The sequence below is a fragment of the Prionailurus viverrinus genome, chromosome C1, assembly GCF_022837055.1.
Source record: "Prionailurus viverrinus isolate Anna chromosome C1, UM_Priviv_1.0, whole genome shotgun sequence".
NCBI lineage: Eukaryota > Metazoa > Chordata > Mammalia > Carnivora > Felidae > Prionailurus > Prionailurus viverrinus.
The window spans coordinates 180,309,553-180,327,701 of NC_062568.1; the positions used below are offsets into that span (position 1 = coordinate 180,309,553).

Sequence of the window (18,149 nt, forward strand, 5' to 3'; positions counted from 1 at the left end):
CTGGGGCAGGTTGGGAAGCTTCTAGGGGAGGGGTCTGAGCTGCGTCTACTGGGGCACAGGGAGGGAGTGACACCTTAGAAAGAGGAGACAAGAGAGCCATGTGTAAGTGGCTGGAGAAGGAAGGCAGATATAAAGCCCTATGTGGGGTCCCTGTGCTCACACCGTAAATCTAGGTACCCTATCCTACCCCAAATGACTGATGGGGCATGTCCTACCAACACACCCCTCTTTGGGGCAGAGGAGACAAAGTGCAGGTGCAGAGGCTGGCCACCTTGTGGCTGGGATGTGGGCTATGTGAGGATCCTTAGCCTATATTTGGAGGCCTGACCCAAGGTAAGGCAGGGCCTGAGTAGCTGTTGGATATAGAAGCTTCTGTCACTTCAGTGAAGTGAATGGGTTCAAGAAGAGGGGCAGAAAGAAGAAACAGGGATAGGAAACGGGGGCATGAGGCTAGAGTCTCTTGGTAGAGACTCCAGCACCTGCAGGCCCGGGCTGGGGGGCAGGTGGGGCCCGGGCTGGGGGGCTGGGGGGCCCGGGCTGGAGGAGCCGCCCTACCTGGCGTCTGGTAGTTGAGCCGTCGCATCTCCACGGGATCTGAGGAGTGGGCCAGCAGGGAGTCCTTCAGCCCGATTGACTGCTCGTCCTTGGACGATGGCGAGTGGGTCCTCTTCCTGAAGAGGCAGAAGGATGGTTGGTGAGAACTTGAGGTCCAGGTGGAGGACAGAGATGGACGGCATGGTTGGCTGTGGCAGAGCCCCTGTGTGTCCGGCTTGGTCCCTCCCACTGCCCCACCCTGGGGTCTCTGAGCGCAGGGGAGCCAGTGGCAGAGCAGCTTTAACATGGAGAACACAGGGTGGGGTGGGTGGGGACACAGAAGGACTGGAGAGTGGACAGAGGGCCAGTGCAGCGAGGGGGAAAGGGGTTGCAAAGGCTGGTGGCACCTTCCAAGAGAGGGGAGGTCACTGCTGGGCAGTGGCTGCTGTCCCCAAGGCCACCACAACTGAGGCAGCAGGAGTCACCAGGAGTAAACATGCAAATGACACGTACGATACACAAACATCACAGAGAGCTGGGCCCCGGTTGTCTGTCTCTCGGTATCAGGGTAAATGTCCAGAGCAGCAGGGGAAGGACGGGGAAGGTGTCACCCTAGCTGGGCGGAGTCCTCCCTCATCGGCCTCAGTTCCCTCGTCTACAGGGACAGGGTCAGAGACAGACCACGGGGTCTAGCTGCTGACAAGCATCCAGGGGCTGCTCCCGCTATGTGCACGCGGGTGTCTGCATAAGTGTGAACGAGTGTGTAGAAACACACACGTCCCCCTGCCCTGCAGCCAGTGCTCTCTGCACATGGGTCTCCTGCAGCACTCAGGTAATCTTAGAGAACTGGTTGCTGGTAGAAGGCTCTGGTGAGCTCGGAGTCAGTCTGTGCACTCCGGGGAAGCACTAAAGTCTGCACTATGCTTGTGCCCTGGGGAAGGGGCATCCCCTGTGCAGCGTACAAGTCGAGACAGTGACAGAGCCCACCCCAGAGCCTGCTGAGCCGACCAGACAAGCATAGGCCAGGAGGGTTCCGGTCAAAGCACCGCCCCTCCCTGCTGGGCCCAAAATGTGCACAGGGATAAGGAGTGAATGGGGAGGCGTGTGAAGAGAGAAGGAACGAGTCCTACCTTTCTTGTTTACTAGGTCCCGAAAGACAGGCAAGGACAGAAGAGAGGAATGGTCATTGTTTCCACCAAGCACTCAGGCCCTCTCACGACATGGGGAGACGCTGAGGGACCTGTTTACGGCACCTATATGGCCTCCACAGGCAGGGGGTTGGCTCTCCTAACAGACACCAGGACCCAGACAGGATGGAAAGGACACTCCTCAGGGTCCACCCCCCACTAGTCTCCATGCCCTGGACCAGGAAAGCCTGTCCCTATTCACCCTGGGAGGAAGGAATGAACTCTTCAGGAAGGAGGCCCTCGGACCAGGTCAGGGATAGGGGAGAGATGGGACACAGAGCACAGGAACTCCTATGTGGAGACGTGTTCAGACATACAAACCGATGTGTGCTCACTGACAAACGTTCGTGAACGAGCCTTATGGGCTCAGCAGTGTGGTGGCTGCTGAAACACAGGCCTAGTGATGTGCCCAATGAAGCATCACTGGGGCAGAAGTAGGGACCTGGGACAGCCTTGTGGGCACCAGAGCCGGGAAGGGAGTCTTTTTTTTTTTTTTTTTTAAAGTAAGCTCTATGCTCAACATGGGGCTTAAACTCACAACCCCACGATCAAGAGTGGCAAACTCTCTCAACTGAGAACCCCTGGAAGGGAGTCTTGAAGGATGCAATGACAGCAGCCTGGTGGGCACGAGTGGGAAAGCTGCAGAATGGAGGGGGCACAGCCCCAGCCAGTCAAGCGAACTGCATCAGTTCCGTGACAATGTTGGGAATGGGACCAGACTGGTTAGCCAGGCGTTTGACTGTCAGGTTAGAGAGCTCATGCTTTACTTCAGGAGCCACTAACAAGTTTTAAACTGAGGGTGACGAAGCTTTGGAAGTACTTTTCAGGTTGGCAGGGGGATGGGTAGGAGGGGAGGCTCTAAGAGCAGGTGGCTACTACTAGCTGAGAAAGAGCACTGAGGAACACCGTTTACCAGGTCCCCAGCTGTGCCTAGACATGCACCGTCTTGTGGGGAGCCTACTGGGAGTGGAGGAGGAGATGTAGCCATCTTTAGGACAGAACTCCCAGGAGACCAGGTGGAGTGAGGGAAGAGGAGGGCTGAGGCCGGCCCCCAGGTTTCTGACTGCTAACTAGTCCCTCGTGATAGGGACTGCAGGTTAAGGGGAAGGTTTAAGACACGTTGAGTCTGGGACTACTGGGGATGCCGTGGTTACAGCAGGCGTTCAATAAATGTGTGCCAAATGAATGTCTGTGGGTACATGGGCCCGCAGCTGGGCCTGGACCTCTCTAGGCCTAAGCGGGAGAGCCAGGCTGGGGAGTCATCTAGGAATGGCGTCAGAGGAAGTGCTGAAGGTAGGAGACCAGGAGAGGGCGGTGTCCTGAAGCTTAAAGACAGACATGTTCACACCCACCGAAACAGAGAGACAGATGGACACACGTGCCCAGGGATGCAGGTGAACCAGCCCTCTGTGAAGCTGTGGCTCCTCGTCACACCTAGGCTAACATACACGTGTGTGCACACACACTGCTTCTGCTCTTGTGGGCTCCCACTGAGCCCAGGGGCCGGGTGCAGGCCTCTGTGGCTGCCCTGTACCTGCGCGAACCATGCCGGGAAGGACCTGAGAGTCCAGGGGCAGGTGGCTGTCTCCTGGGGTGCTGGGTGCAGCACTCACCTCTTGAACAGGAGGATGGCGATGACAATGAGGATGATGAGGATGACTGCCAGGACGGGGCCTGTCACCCACAGCATCTCAGGCTCCTCCTGCTGCTGGGCTGGTGTCACCTGGACCACGATCTCATCGGAGTAGGGGCTGGAGGCATAGCGCTTCTGTGGCCCAGTGGAGGAACAGCATGGGCGGTGAGCTCATTGTGAGGTCCCCCACCCTCTGCCCACCAAACCTGGAGAAAGGGCTCTGGGGCTGGGCTATGCTGGGCTGGAACCAAACAGGCCGACCTGAGCCTGGCCAGCTGACCGAGTCCCTAGGGCTAGATAAGGTCTGGCCTTCTGGGTCCTAGGGGCTGACGTCTTTTGAGATCCCCTAGTGCAGGTCTGGGGTCTCTGGGGCAGCCCTAGGCCTGGGATCTCATGGTATTTGAGACTAGTCTAGTCTCGGGGTACTGAGAGCCCAGGCGGCGCAGGCAGACCTGGTCCATGGGTTCCTTCAGGGAGGCGAGCACAAAGCACTGATAGCTCAGGTCCGGAGACAGGGGCCGGTTGTAGAAGCCCCGGTAGCTCTTCTTGTCCCCCAGGGTGAAGGTCTCAGGGAGCACGTCCACCTGGGCAGCCACGTATGGCTTCAGCCGCTCTGCCTGTCGCCGACGTCGCCGTTCCTCACTCCCCTGCTCGATGGCCTCCAGAAGCTGACAGAGCAGAGCACAGGAGTCACGCCGGACCTCAGACCACGTGCCCCTGGGCCTGTGGCCTCAGACATCTTCTCCCTGGACTGAGACTCACCGTCCACATAACAGGCCTGGGCCCGGCCTGGCCCATGGCCCTCACGGAATAATGCCACACACCGGCACAATGCCACTCCTCCCTGCCAACCCAGTGAGGAGAGGCCCTCTGGGTAACCTGCTCCTCACTCTAACCAGAGAGGGCTGGCTCCACACCTCTGTGAGGACAAGGGATTCCCAACATGCCGAGGGCTCTACTCTAGCCTCTCGGGACTGCCCCAAGTCTACAGGGCTCAGGAACTTCTAGACCCGTACAGGGGTCTCTGCTTCTTCCTGTCCTGAGGGATCCTCAGCAAATCCCTCTAGGGAGTCTCTGCAAGCCTTCCAGTTTCCTGGGAAACTCCCAGGGGGCTGCTTCAGAGTCCCAGAGAGGACTAGGCTTCCAGGCAGAGCAGCCAGAGAGTGAGTCCAATTTGGGGGAGAAACTGGGGCCACAGCCAAGCAGAGCAATGGGGCTGTCATTGCCAGTGCCCCGTCCCATCACAGGCACCTCGTCCAGCTCTAGCTCCTCGGGTGTGCTCCATCTCGGGGCCAGCATGCTCCCGCCCACACGGTCGATGGGTACCACCACGATGTAGAACCACCTAGGTGGGCAGAGCGGGAATCAGGCCTGTCGTCACCCACGCGCCCGTCGCCAGCCCTGCCCCGCCCCCACCCACGGCTTCATCTGCACACCTGATGAGGGTGCTGTCCTGCACGTGGGGCATGGAGAGGGTGAAGCGACCGTCCTCTATGTAGGCGGAGGCAGGCAGTGGCTTGTGCGGCAGGAGGTCTGGGGCCGTGCGGATGGACACGAGGTGCTGCAGGCCCCCCGCGCTGCTGCCGCGGTTCATCAGCACAAATGAGTACTCCGTGTTCGGCTGCAGGTCTGCGATCAGCTTCCGCATGGAGTGCCCGTCCACCTCCACACTCTGCCCGTTGTACAGAATCTGCGGGGGAGAGGGACAGGCAGTGCGCTGGGGTGAGCCCCCCCCCCACCCCCCCACTGTGGGCCTATGGGGCACAGAGTGTGCATCCACCTGACCGGGAAACCTCGCCACAGACGCCCACACCTGGGACTGGCGCGACGCCCTGGGGCAGGCCGGCAAGTGTGCCGGGCTTGGCTGGCCGTGGCCCTCACCCACCTTGAAGGGTACCGCGGACTTGTAGGAATCAGGGACCTCCCAGCTGAGCAGCACAGAAGTTTTCATAGCAGCCGCCACACGGAAGTTCTTGGCGAACACTGTAGAACACAAGGAAGGGCGGGGAGTCAGCTGTGGCTGTGTAACCGGAGGCTGGGGCGAAGGGTTCCCTGCCAGGAAGAGATGCTGGCCAGGGCTGAGGGTCCGGAATGGCTGCGGAGGCCAGGTACCCCACTCCGAGCCAGCTTCAAATCCCACAGCTCGGCTCTCAGCCCAGACTCCTCTTCACAGGGAGGACTGAGCTGGGCAGATGCCACAGGACCCGTGGTCAGGATCTCCAGAGGTGCTGGTCAGTGACCAGATGTCAGTGGGATTCAGTCATGAGAAGCACGTGACCCCACGCCAGAGCACGGTGGAGCATGTTCACTAGAAGTCAGTGGGTCATGGCCCCAAGAGATCAGTGTCCCACACCCAAGGATGGTGATGCAGTCAAAAGAGATCAGTGGGTCAAGGTCACGAAAGATTGGAGTCACACAGCAGAGGTCAGTAGGTCAAGGAGAGCAGAGGTCAGGGGTCGCACACTGAGAATGTGGCGCCTGTTCGCTAGAGGTTAGTGGTCATGGTCATGAGAGATTGGAGGGTCACACAGCAGAGGCTGGTGGATCACAGTCGCCAGAGGTCAGTGGGTCAAGGAGAGCAGAGTTCCCCAGGCGCAGCCACATGCCCGCGGCACACACCTTGCTCCACGGGCATGGTCCGGGACTGGATGCTGGGGCTGAGTGGGCCGGCGCCTTTGCTGGTACGAGCGCGGACCTTGATGTCATAAGTGGTATCCGGCTTGAGGCCGGACAGTACCAGGTGGGTGTCAGCAGTGATGTTTTGTAGCTCTTGCTGGCTGTTGATGTCACGGTACACCACGGAGTAGTTGGTGATGCGCCCGTTCCTCTCCGCCAGCACCGGGGGGTCCCAGGTCAGCTCCGTGGTAGAGGTGGTCAGCCCTACCACACGCAGGTTTTGGGGGAAGCCGCTGGGTGCATCCTCAGGAGTGGTGATCTCCTTCTCGAATTCCTCTCCGGGGCCAGCCCGGTTCTTGGCAGCAAGCCAGAAAATGTAGGTGGCCCCCTTGTGCAGGCCGATGACTGTAAAGTGCTGGTCATCTTTGCCAAAATCCATGATAGTGGGCTCTGCCTCGTCGGCCCGGCGGTACCGCAGTCGGTAGCCCAGCAGTTCGCCAGGCAGCTCCTTGGGAGGGTGCCATTGCAGCAGCGCGGTGTTCATGGCCGTGGCGCTGACCATCATGGTGGGCCGGCCTGGGACTGAACAACCACGCGCTGGGCTCTGGCGCTGCCCGCCCTGCCGCCCCACCCTTGGCTCTGTCCCTGACCCCGCACTCACCTGCCCCGGTCGTCGTCACAATTTTGGGCTTGCTGCGGGCACCGTCCCCCTTGGTGGTGTAGGCGGCGACAGTAACGGAGTAGGTGGTCTCTGGGGTCAGGCCGCTGATGGTGGTTTCCTAAGAAGGAGGAGGGGCCCAGCCTCATCACAGAGGAGCCAGGAGGCCAGCCTGTGCCAGCCACCTGAGGACCTTCGCTGGCAGGGAGCCTCCGGGGCTCACAGGGCCAGAGGTCCCGAGGCGTGGGATGCTGGGCGATGCTGGACTCTGCTGGATGCGGGGCAGGCAGGTGGGATGTGTGCCCAGGAGGACCCCGCCTGTCCCAGGAGCTGCACGCCTGGAGCAGACAGCTCACCCTTCCTTTCAGATTAGAACAAAGGGCTACACTGTTCCTCCACTCCACTGCGCTGCGAGTGACACCTCAGGAGGTCTGTGTACACATGACACACAGGGCACAGAGCTACGCACGCACGGGGCACCTTGCATGACTCTTGGCACGCACATGCACGCAGCCTACAGCTTCTCTTGTAGGAGGGCAAAGGACTACCATAGTGCACGTGTGCACACACCACACCCACACCCACACCCACACCCACAAGCAAGGTGCAGCGGGCCAAGGTGCTGCCCTGCAGGACCCGGCCAGGACCCCATCTGGCCACATGTAGGAGTGGGCTCTGTGACTACTGAATGCCTTGCAAATACATTGTGAGAAGGGAAGAAAGATGAGGGAAGGAAGATGAATAGGACAGGAAACACCCACCCCAAGGGAACGTACTTCCCCATTGTCCCCAGTGATACCTAAGAAGTCAGCCAGGGCAGTGTCTCCCAGCCTTGGCAGGCCCTGCCTACATGCCCATCTCCAGCCAAGGCATCCTTTCCAGACATGCGGAGAAACACCACAGGAGGCCAAGCCACGCCACACGGGGAGAGTGGGAAGAAGGGAGGGGACCACCGTGCAGTGGGAACAGAGCTGTCACCACCAACCCTGGTGTCCCTCCAGCTCTGAGTGGTAGGTGGGGCCCCCGCAGCCACCACCAACCCCTCTCAAACACCCTCCTGCCCCGGCTGGAGGGTGTCCCAGGGCTGGGGCTCCAGAACGCACCAATGCCGGAACCAGCTCCCCAGGTTTCCCTCCCAGCCTGGGCCCAGGAGCAGGTGATTTTTCACTCCAGGGATCAATAAGACCTAATGATCAGGATCGGATTTAACTCCATCCCTGTCTGGCCAGAGCAGGGGCCAGGCCCTGGTCGATCACAAACACTGGCCCGAAATTGCTGCTCGACAGGCGAGAAGTAAGGATTAGAGGAAATGCCAATCGCTGCTCAGCTCGCCGCTTGAGTCTAAACGCCAATTTTCTCTGGAGGTGGCTGGTGGCCTGTGGATCTCGGCGGCTCAGGCTGGGGGGAAAGGCGGGGGAGGGGAGTGTCCCATGAGCCCAACCTGACCCAGGTCTCGCCCGCGTTCGCACACCTGTTACTTACATAGTCCTCGGACTCCTCTGGCCGCCACTGACCGCGGGAGGGAGAGAAAGGGAGACAGGATGTGAAGGACTCTTGCTGGAGGGGGCCTGGCCCAGCAGGGCAGAGGGAGGGCAAGGGCCTCTGAAATGCCCATGGGGGTAGCACCCCAAAACCACTCCCCATCTGGAGATCCCAGCCCATGCCGTAAGCCAGGGCCAAGGAGGGGAGGGAGACTAGGAAGCACACAGACTGAAGAGGGAGGGCTCCTGGGCACGGGAGGGACCAGAGAGCGCCACCTACAGGTGCTCTGAGGGAGAGGCTGCCAGACAGGGGTGAAGACACCCACTCCTTTGGGAGCAGGGCGACTGCATCCGGGTTTGCCCAGGAAGGTCCTGGCCTGCGGCTGTTGTCATGGTATGATTATTCAGCATCTCCTTTCACTCTCAGTTGGGAGACAGATTATACAGTTTTCCCAGGCAGGAGGGTGTCCCAGGAATAGCGAGAGCTGCACTGGGGTTGGGAGATGGAGGCAGGCTGGCCAGCAAGATGATGGAAGTGTGAATGCCAAGCTTGGAGTCTAGGCCCTTCCCCACAGGCACAGGGGGAGCAGTGAGACCCCTATTCCTTCCTGAGGGTGCCTGAGATCTTATTACGGTAGCAAGGCATGGTTCAGGGCTGGCAATGTCTCTGTTTCTTGGTACGTTCTTTAGGCCGTGATGCATGTAGGTGGAGGGACTGAGGTGTCTGTTCTGTGGTCTGGGGACACTGGAGGACTGAGGCTGGCTGGTGTCCAGCACAGCAAAGGGAGATGGCCCATGACATCTTCAGGCTAGAGCAACCAGAGGGTCCTCTGGCCCAACCACCCTTAAAGTGCTGGTCCAACCTCTGTCCACTGACTGTGGTCCCTCTTGTTCTGAGAAGCTCTGTTGGAAAGGCCTTGCAAGGAGCATGGGACAGAATATGGCAGGAGGCCATCAACAGGTCCCTACTGGCCACGGACACTTTCAAAGGTATGGCTGGGCCCGCCTCTGCTCTAGGTTCCTTGTCTCGGAGCAGGGGTGGGGGGGTGGAGGGGGGGGGGGGGGACTCTCACTGTCCAAGCCAGGTCTGGGCAGGAAGGTCTTCACAACGCACCTCTCCCGTGTTGGAGGCAGAGTGAGGGCAAAGAAGGAGAGACAAAGCAGATGAAGCACAACGGAGGGAGAGAGGACAGAAGGGAGCAGTGGGAAGGAGAGAGGAGAAGAGGGTGAGGCAGGCACAGGCAGTGAGAGGAGACACAGAGAGGGAGGAAAAACATCGAGTGAGAAACAGACAAACCCGACATGGACACACACATAAAAGGAGACAGGTCTGGCTACACACTCGAGGGGGGCAGGACCCTCATGGTTCTTCCAGAACTGATGGGGACCCGGGGCTAAGCAGATGGTGCTGTTGGGTGAAGACGGACAGGCTGTGGTGTCCCTGACAGGGTGGTCGGAGGACAGCTGGGCCCTGTGGCTGGGCTGGGGACCAGGCCCCTCCATCTTCAGTTGGCTTTCCTGGAGTTCGGGTTTACCCCCGTCATGATATGTTTGAAACCAGATGGACAGTGTCCCTCCTCCTGTAGCCCAGCTCCCTTCAAACCACTTGGAACCAGAAGGGGGCACCTGAAAGGGTGGCTCCAGAACCCCACTGGCTGCAGCTGTGCCGCTGGCCCTCTAGGATGGGAGGGGCTGGAGGGAGCCCATTCCGGGGATGTTTCTGGGTGGGTGTGTCTGTGGAGGCTCCAGGAGGAGTCCTCAACCTGCCCCAGGAATGCAGGCGGGTGCACATGTCCGCCTCCTCCACCCCCGTTCTCTCTCAGCACTGGGCAGGATGAGAGGAGGAAGAGGGCACCCTCTGGCCAGAGAAGAATTTGGCTTCAGAGTGCTAAGCTCAGCCAGAGGCAAGAAGGCCCCATCTGTCTGTGTAGGTGAGCCCACCCTGAGTACAGCAGGCAGAACATGGGGTCTGCACCTGCACTTCTGGGCCCAGCCCAGGTAGGGGTGAAAAGCTGGATGGGGAGGGCATGTGGGCTCTGAAGGGAATCTGGGCTCCTTCCCCCAGGGCTGCCTCAGTGCTGCCCACTGTGAACCCCCTCCCCAAGACCCTGATTCTGGATGGGGAGACCTTGAAAGCAGACCACACCAGGTGTTACGACTCTTCAGCAGAATCTTTTGGGAGGAAACTCACCATAACAATTACAGCCCTTTCTAGGAGTTCAGAGTCCAGAGACTGGGTTTCTTACCCAAGCTCAGCCACCTATTTCCTGGGAAACTCTGGGCCATTCACATAACCTCCCAGTATCCCAGGTTCTTTACCTGAACAGCAAACCAGTGCTCAGAATACCCCAGGGACCTCACCCTAAGCTCACGGGTGAAACTGTTATCCCCTGGAGAACATTAGTGCACAGAGGAAGACAGGAGGCTGGCTGGCAGGCCCAGACCTTGAGCGTAAACACCAGGGGCCAAGCCATCCTCCTGAGGGCCAAGCGTAGAGCCACACCCAGCTGGGCCATTCACAGAACTCTGCCATGGCCAAAGGCTGAGTTGGGGGAGATGACAGGAGGAGGGCTCTCCCTGCCCTGGCTGTGGGAGGAATGGCTGCCCAGCCCAGCACTGTTGAGCGGGGGAAGGCAAATCTCAAATCCCAGCCTTACTAACAGTGAATGTGCTTTCTGCAAAACACAAAGGAGGGCTTAGGGGGCTGAAGCCCGGGCAGAGGGTGACAATGGAAGCCGGGCTCTGTGCAGAGAGGGCTCCTCACTGCTAGTGCTGGTATCTGAGCCACAGAGGTGGCTGCCAGGCTGGGATAGTCACCGGGGCAGATGGGGCTGGCAGGGCCTGGGCGTAGGCAAGACGGAAGAGAGTGTTTCCTGGAACCCAGCCCTAACCTTCTGGTCTGAGCACCTCCTAAGCCTAATGCGGCAGGACACCTCGGTGTCTTAGTCCCGAGGGCAGGCAGGGGATGGGTCAAACCTGGGCTCCAAAGAGGTAGCAGAGCATGCTGGCCTCGTCCACCTTTCCACCCCACCGCCTCCCAGTGACACACCTGAGCCTCAGCCAGCATGACGTCCTGGATGATGGGTGGGCCACGGGGCTCGCCATTCTCCAGCCGCACGTAGGTGACCTGGTAGCCACGGATCTGGCCATGCTGCTTGCTGGGGACGGGCAGTTTCCAAGAGACACGCACAGCAGTGGAGTTCAATGGTTCCACCTCCACCTTTCGCGGTGGCCCACTGGGCACTGGGGACCGGGAAGAGAAGAAAGTCGGGCCTGGTGGTATGGACCTTGGCTCGGGGGGGCACAGCACATTCCAGGGCCTTGCCTTTGCACCCCACTGCTCCAGTAAAGGCCCTCAACAGAGTTTTTGTAGACTGTCTGTCCCTGCTGAGGACACAGGAGGGGTCCCTTCACCTAGCACAAGGAAGCCCTGCTGACCCCCTGGGCCCAGAGCTATCTCACTTGGTGGGGAGGGCAGTGGTGAGGCACCAGGCCTTTGGTCATCCTAAGGTGGGCACAACCTGTCCCATCTCCTCCTGGCACCCATATCATGCCAACATCTGGCCAAGAGTGAGTCTTGCTGGTTCTACTCTGAGCATCTCTTGGACCAGTCTTCCCAGTCTCCACCTCCCAGATCTTAGGTGGGACTGCTTCTTCCATCTTAGCCTTTTAAGGCTCCAGCTGCCTTGGAGACCGCTGCAAAGGCTGGGCTTTGGTCATGGGCTATCCCACAAGCTCTGTTTCCCCACTCTGGGCTATTAAGCCCCCATCAGGAAGAGGAGTCCTTCCCGGCTTGTGTGAGGCAGAGGCCCTGGGGTGCGCGGTGGGTGGTGTCTGGGAGGGGTGCCTCCCCTCCCCCGCCCCTCCCCTCGGTGCCAGCGCCTACCGTCCTCGTCCGTGCGCACTAGCACCGGGCTGCTCTCCGGGCCGGGGCCCACGTCCGTGTGTGCCCGCACCCACACCCGGTACTCCGTCCACTTCTCCAGGCCCACCAGGTCCCAGCTGGAGTGCTCGCGACTGATGCTCTCCACCACATGCCGCCCTCGGTCCTCGCCGTCCACTGCCTCGTAGGCCACCGAGTACTGGGTGATAACGCCGTTGCGGCTGTCGGCTGGCGGCGGGACCCAACTTACCCGGACCGTGGTGGAGCCCGTGCTCACACAGGTCACCTTCTGGGGAGGGGCGGAGGGGGCTGGGGAAGACAAATGGGGGGAAGCAGGCAGATGGAGGGTGGGGGTCACGGACACAGTGACGAGTCACAGAGGATGGGAAACTCACCCAGGCCGGCTAGTCCCTGAGTACAGAATGGCTAACCCAGGGCCCCTCCTAGGCAGGCTGCCACCGCTGTTGCCAGACAGCCTGGCTCCCTCTGGACCACAGGCTCTGCCTGTGTACACACACACACACACACACACACACACACACACACACACACACCGTGTGTCCCACATACACATATGGTGTCTTTCGCACATATGGGGCTTTAACAGCACCTCACACACACACAAGGTCTCTCCCACACATATGCTTTCTCTCACAAAACACACACAACTGCCAGATACACATGAGCGTGGGCCGGGACTCCCTGACCCCTTGCCCCCATCACACACACAACCACATATGGAGAACTCTAGCTGCTGTGCCCACAGCTCTTGTCAGGACCAGCAGCCCCAGTGGCTCTTCTGGCACAAGGTAGCCGTGGCCTGTGCCTTCCTGGACAGGGTGTCGGAGCCACAAGCAACCACAGAGACTGGAGGCCAGATGGGAAAGAGGCCAACGGCCTTGACTGATTTGGAGAAAGTGTGCCCTATGGAGGTGCTCGCACTCAACCAGTTCCTTGGAGTTAGGACACGGGGCTGTGCCTCCCTTATTCCCAGTGACGTTTCTAGACCTTATTCCCACTGAGGAGCCTAGTGCCACAGCATGGTTTCCTCACTGTCCAGAGTTCTGCTCCCACCCCTTGCCTGGGTGACTTCGGTAGTCCCCCTCCCGAGCCCCCGAGCCCCTCATCTCCAGGGCTTTCTCCTCCCCCGCACGGCTGTGGCCGTGCCCTTGATACTGCCGAGGCTCGGAATGGCCCTATCCCCCAAACCGTGGCCTCCGACATCCCCTTGCAGACCTTCCCCCTCCCCCAGCTCAGCTGCTCAAGGTCCCCAGCACTGTACTGGCTCTTCAGCGCCCCCCAGGGACCTCCGCCCATTGACCTACCATCCTTACCGCCCTCAATACTGAGCTTAGACCCGGAGGTCCCACACCTCATCGCTCTTACATGCCCCTTCAACTCTCTCACCTACTTCTCTTCCCATGCTCTTGCCCGGCCTGTGCCAAGCCCTGGATGGATCCAACCCCTCTGCCCTCTTCCAGGCAGCCCTGGGACAGGTAGGTCACCTGCCCTGGAAGGCCGGCATCCTATGAGCACGTCCCCAGTGGCCTCACCCGGGCCCTGCATGCTGCCTGTGGCCTCTGTCCTCTGCCCGGCTTGATTCACCACTGTACACAGCATGCTTTCAACCTCCTCCACGCTCTAACCTTCAGCTCTCAGCACACAACTGTCTCCCACCTTGCAGAGAAGACTGAAGCCTCCCACCAGCAGCTCCCTCCATCTCTTGCTACCAAACCCACCCAACAATTGTAATCTCACTGAGCCGCCCTTGCTTCCCACGGGGAGAGAGGTACGCCCTCCTGTCCAAAGCAGATCTCTCCCATCCATGCTCTGCCCCCTTCCCCAACCTCCTGAGCTTCCAAAATCCTTCTCTTTCCCAAATTTTTGACTTTTCTGAACAGACTCATTCCTAGTAATGCTTAAATATGCTCAAAATCCTATCTTAAAAGACGAAACCCACACTCAGGACCACAACCCCCCTCTCCAGCTGCAGTGGTCCCTCCCTCCAGCTAAAGTCCTCACAGTCCTCAACCCAGTGGACACTCCAGTGTTCCTCTGGCTCTGGTCAAGCATCTGGTCTGCTTCTTCCAACCTCTAAGATGCTCCCCTCTCCTTAATTTCCTGCCATCTCTGGTCATCCTCCTCAGGGTCCCCCACCTCTAGCCCAACATCACCACTGACACGGCATAAGGCATCTCGGGCTGTAGTGCCTGCTTAGGTCCCACTTCCTACTCTCTTCCCAGGTCCATACCTCAGAAGCAAGGAATCTGCCTGACACTTCCCTTTCCCTCAGCATCCAAAACCCAATCCATCACCAAGTCCCAGCCAGCTGGCATCCCAGGCAGCTCTCCAATCCACCAACACCTCATCTGAGCTGCCACCTTTTGCACAGACTACCACACAGCCCCCTACCTGGCCTCAGGCATCCTGCCGGGCTGTCCTGTGCACTCTTGCACAGCGGCCAGTCAGCCCTCCCACCTGTCCTCTGAACCTGAAGCCAGCTGCCATGGTCTAGTGGCTGCTCCAGCCACACTGGCCCCCAGCTCGCCACTGACCACTTTAGGGCCTTTGCACCTGCTGACCCTCTGCCTAAGGCCTGTATCACCCAAGGAAGCCCCTTTGGCCCTTCAGACCAGATGAAGCTCCCATCCCATCATCTGTCTCTTCCACAGCACTTAACACAAACATAATTAAGAGCTCATTTGGGTAACTGCAGGTTTAACATCTATCTGCCCCACTAGACCAGGATCCCCGCAGGTGGGAGGCCACATCAGGGTCACTCCCAGCCCCGCACCGTGCACGGGCGCAGCAGGAGCACAGCAGGTGCTCGCAGGATGGATCCATGAACACCAGGTCCCACATAGCTGCCCGACATCACTGGCACATTCACACACAGCCCCGTGTCACATGGACCGCCTCACAGACGCTGCCGTGTCTAGGGTGAGCACCTGTGCTGCCTCAATGCCATGATCCTCTCCAGCCATACATCTGTGGCCCCCATTATCACACAGACCCTCATGGCCACTCAATCACAGGGCACGCCAGACACTCGTTGGACACACATGCAAGTGCTGTACAGTCAGGCGGTCAGACGCAGTCACACGCAGGCAGGAACACGGTAACACACAAAGCCACAAAGTGTAGCACAAATGGCCTCACAGACAGACCCACACATGGAAGGTCACGTGGTCTTAAGGCAGGCACGTGGACACTCTCGGTCACAAAGTCTCATGCTCACAGATGTGTCCCTACGTGCGGTTGGCCCGGTGTGATGACACAGCTCGCACATCTTTCTCATGGTGGGGGACACGGGGCAGGGAATGTAGGTGATGGGGGAGATGAGATGTGGGGACATGGAAAGGGAGGACAGCTGCCAAAGCGGGGGCGTGTCTGAGACTGGGCAAGCGTGGCCATCCCACCAGTGGAAATGGCCTAGTCAGCCAGTGTGGCCAGCGCAGACAGGCTGGGGGTAGGGGGGGTGGCGGGGGGAAGAGGATGAGTCACAGACACAGAACTTACCTGGGTGGTCGTGGGGGGGGGGGCCTGGGAGAGGGAGGGGCGGGAGCGGGTGGGGGGTGGAGAGCAGCGCGGGCAGCAGCCGCCCGGACGCAGACCAGTGGGAACTTACCTGTCCCTCTCTCGGGGTCCAGACCTGGAGCCCAGACAAGGGTCCAGTCCAGGGCCTGGCAGACCTGACCACCCCCCCCTGGTCAAGGGAGAAGGGTGTGTATGTCTGTGTCCCTCCCAGCTACAGCAGGCAGTAGCCTCCGAAGACACTTACTGGACTGTGCTGTGCGGGCCTCAATGGTGGGGGTGAAGACGCCCACCCCCATCTCGGAACGGGCGGCCAGCTGGAAGTGGTACAGTGTGTCAGGCTTCAGGTCCTCTAGAGTGTAGGAGGAGGTGGGGTCGAAGGTCACCTTGTGCTGGAAGAGCAGGGAGCACTCACTGACTGCTCTGACCTCAAAGGTCACTCAGAGGCTGTTCCCCAACGCGGGCTGCAGCTGACCCCTGCGGACCCACCGTGGCTCCAGGGCTGGCTCCATGTCACATGGCCACCTGGACCATATAAGGGACTCGGCCCAGCCCATGCCACGGACACTGCACAGACTACATGGCCACGAACACCTGGGACAAGTGGCTCCAGTGGGGAACTTTAGGGCTCCGCCAGTGCCGCGTAAGCCACAGAGCCCAAGAAACCCACGGACAGACCCAAGGACAGACTCTGCCCCCAGCACAGGGGCAACAAAGACTATGGAACCTTATCAGCCACGTGAGCCCCAGAGCCCCAAGGAGAACCCTGGGGGCCGTGTCCGTACAACCACAAAATCCAGAAAGCCTGCCTGGGTGAGCCCACCACAGACTCTAAGGGATCAGGAAGAGCCCCCACCTCCTTTCTCCTGTCCCCGCTGGGCACTCACCTGCTGGCCTTCATCCTCCGCGGCCCAGTACACCAGCTCATACTTGATGATCCGTTCCTGCGGGGGCAGCAGCCACGAGAGCTGGATCCTGGTGTCCGACTCTGCCTCCGCCTGGAAGTCCGCCGGCTGGGCAGGCACTGCAACGCCCCCATGCCAGGCGCCGTGAACCTCACCGATCCCCTCGAGGGCAGGGGAAGACACCCTCGCACCCGTGTCCTGCATCCCAAGTGACCACGCGTGTGTGGAATATAGGCCCCCAAGCCCACGGCCTGACGGAAGAGGCCTCGCCACAGCCTTGCCCACCCCAGCTCTGCTATGGCCACCCAGCCAGCACACTGCCCGCACTTACCTCCCTGCTGCGTCTTGACCTGGATGGTGGGGCTGGGTGGGCCGTCACCCACGGCAGTGAAGGCCAGCACGCGCAGGCTGTAGGTGATGCCAGGGAGCAGGCTGCCCACGGTGGTGAGGAGCCCGGCGTCTGTGTTGTGCTTGTGCCAGGCACTCAGGGGGCGGCGGGAATCGGGAGTGTAGTAGACGCGGTACCCTCGCACCAGGCCGTTGGGCTCCTCGGGCGGCTCCCACTGCACCAGCATGGTGCTGGCGCTCAGCATGCGTGCCTGCACACGGCGCGGGGGGCTGGAGGGCGCCTGCTCCCCTGTGCGTGCCCGCACTGCCTCGCTGGGCGGTCCTCGTCCGATGCTGTTCACCGCCAGCACGCGGAAGGCATATTCTGAGAAAGGGCTGAGGCCACCAATGCTGTAGCGGGTGGTGGCCACGCCATCCACCTCCTGGAAGGGGCCCTCTGCACCTGCTGCACGGTACTGGATGCCGTAGTAGGACACGGGCTCTGAGTTCCCAGAGTCCCAGGTGAGGGTGACGCTGGTGGCAGTTGTCTCTGTCACCACAAGGTCAATTGGAGGCTTCGGCAGAGCTGGGAAGAAAGTGAGAGGCTCAGGATGGCCTGAGGTCATGACTCCAGGAGCCAAGCCTGCCTTTGATGTTATCCAACCAGAATGTGGTTGACCCCCACAACACACCTTGAAGAACAGCTTGAAAAGTTCAAGGTGACCTCTAAGGGCACCTAGCAGAGGATGGTGACCACACCTGTCAGGGCCTCCAGGGCCTTTGGTCATCTAGTGTCTACCCACGTTACTTTGAGAACTCACTGGATCCTCACCTAACAACCTAAGACGCAGAGGTGGCATGGCCTGACCAGGTCCCATGCACACAGGCTGGGAGGCTGAGGTCTGCCTCTGGGGCTTGCCTGCGCTCCCTGTGGGCACCTATGTGTGACTGGGGCTGGTGTTGGGGAGAGACGCACCTAAGGGAAAGGTCTGGATTTTAGAAAGTGTTGGGGCTTTGGGCCCCACACACCTGTGGCTTGGCTCAAATTGAAGGTAGAAAAGCCCCAGATCCACAGCCGACCATTTAACAAATAATTATCAAAAGCCTACTAAGTGCTGGGCACTGCACTGGGGCTGAGGACACAGGTCACACAGCCGCACCCCTGCCCTTGTGGAGTTTACACTCTAGGGTGAGTGGGAAGCACTGCGTCCATACTCATGATTCCGGTGCACACAAGGACAGCAGACAGCGGGGTGCTGAGTTGGGGACATCCACGAGGGCCTCACAGGGCTGAGACCCAGACTGGGGGAGAACCAGCATAGTGAGGGCTGGGTGAGCGCCCGGCAGAACTGAGTAGTGCCAGCAGAGCTGGGTGAGGGGAGTGAGGATCC

The 18,149-nt window shown here is 60.0% G+C and overlaps 1 protein-coding gene across 9 annotated transcripts in view; it reads right to left on the minus strand.

Annotated features, from left to right (window-relative positions):
• The window catches only part of PTPRF (protein tyrosine phosphatase receptor type F), an 88,479-nt gene that overhangs the window by 12,869 nt on the left and 57,461 nt on the right, over positions 1 to 18,149 (minus strand). For 4 of the 9 annotated variants that reach the window (XM_047871136.1, XM_047871138.1, XM_047871135.1 and 1 more), the window contains 14 exons: positions 16,763 to 17,344; positions 16,414 to 16,550; positions 15,774 to 15,918; positions 11,996 to 12,301; positions 11,159 to 11,352; positions 8,111 to 8,137; positions 6,632 to 6,749; positions 5,974 to 6,552; positions 5,240 to 5,337; positions 4,791 to 5,044; positions 4,606 to 4,699; positions 3,807 to 4,022; positions 3,335 to 3,489; positions 556 to 671 (listed from right to left, as the gene is read on the minus strand). In XM_047871136.1, coding sequence (XP_047727092.1) covers positions 556 to 671; positions 3,335 to 3,489; positions 3,807 to 4,022; positions 4,606 to 4,699; positions 4,791 to 5,044; positions 5,240 to 5,337; positions 5,974 to 6,552; positions 6,632 to 6,749; positions 8,111 to 8,137; positions 11,159 to 11,352; positions 11,996 to 12,301; positions 15,774 to 15,918; positions 16,414 to 16,550; positions 16,763 to 17,344 — 3,021 coding nt within the window. The remainder of the gene's footprint in view (positions 1 to 555; positions 672 to 3,334; positions 3,490 to 3,806; positions 4,023 to 4,605; positions 4,700 to 4,790; positions 5,045 to 5,239; positions 5,338 to 5,973; positions 6,553 to 6,631; positions 6,750 to 8,110; positions 8,138 to 11,158; positions 11,353 to 11,995; positions 12,302 to 15,773; positions 15,919 to 16,413; positions 16,551 to 16,762; positions 17,345 to 18,149) is intronic. The other 5 variants (XM_047871140.1, XM_047871137.1, XM_047871144.1 and 2 more) reach the window with 3 other exon arrangements.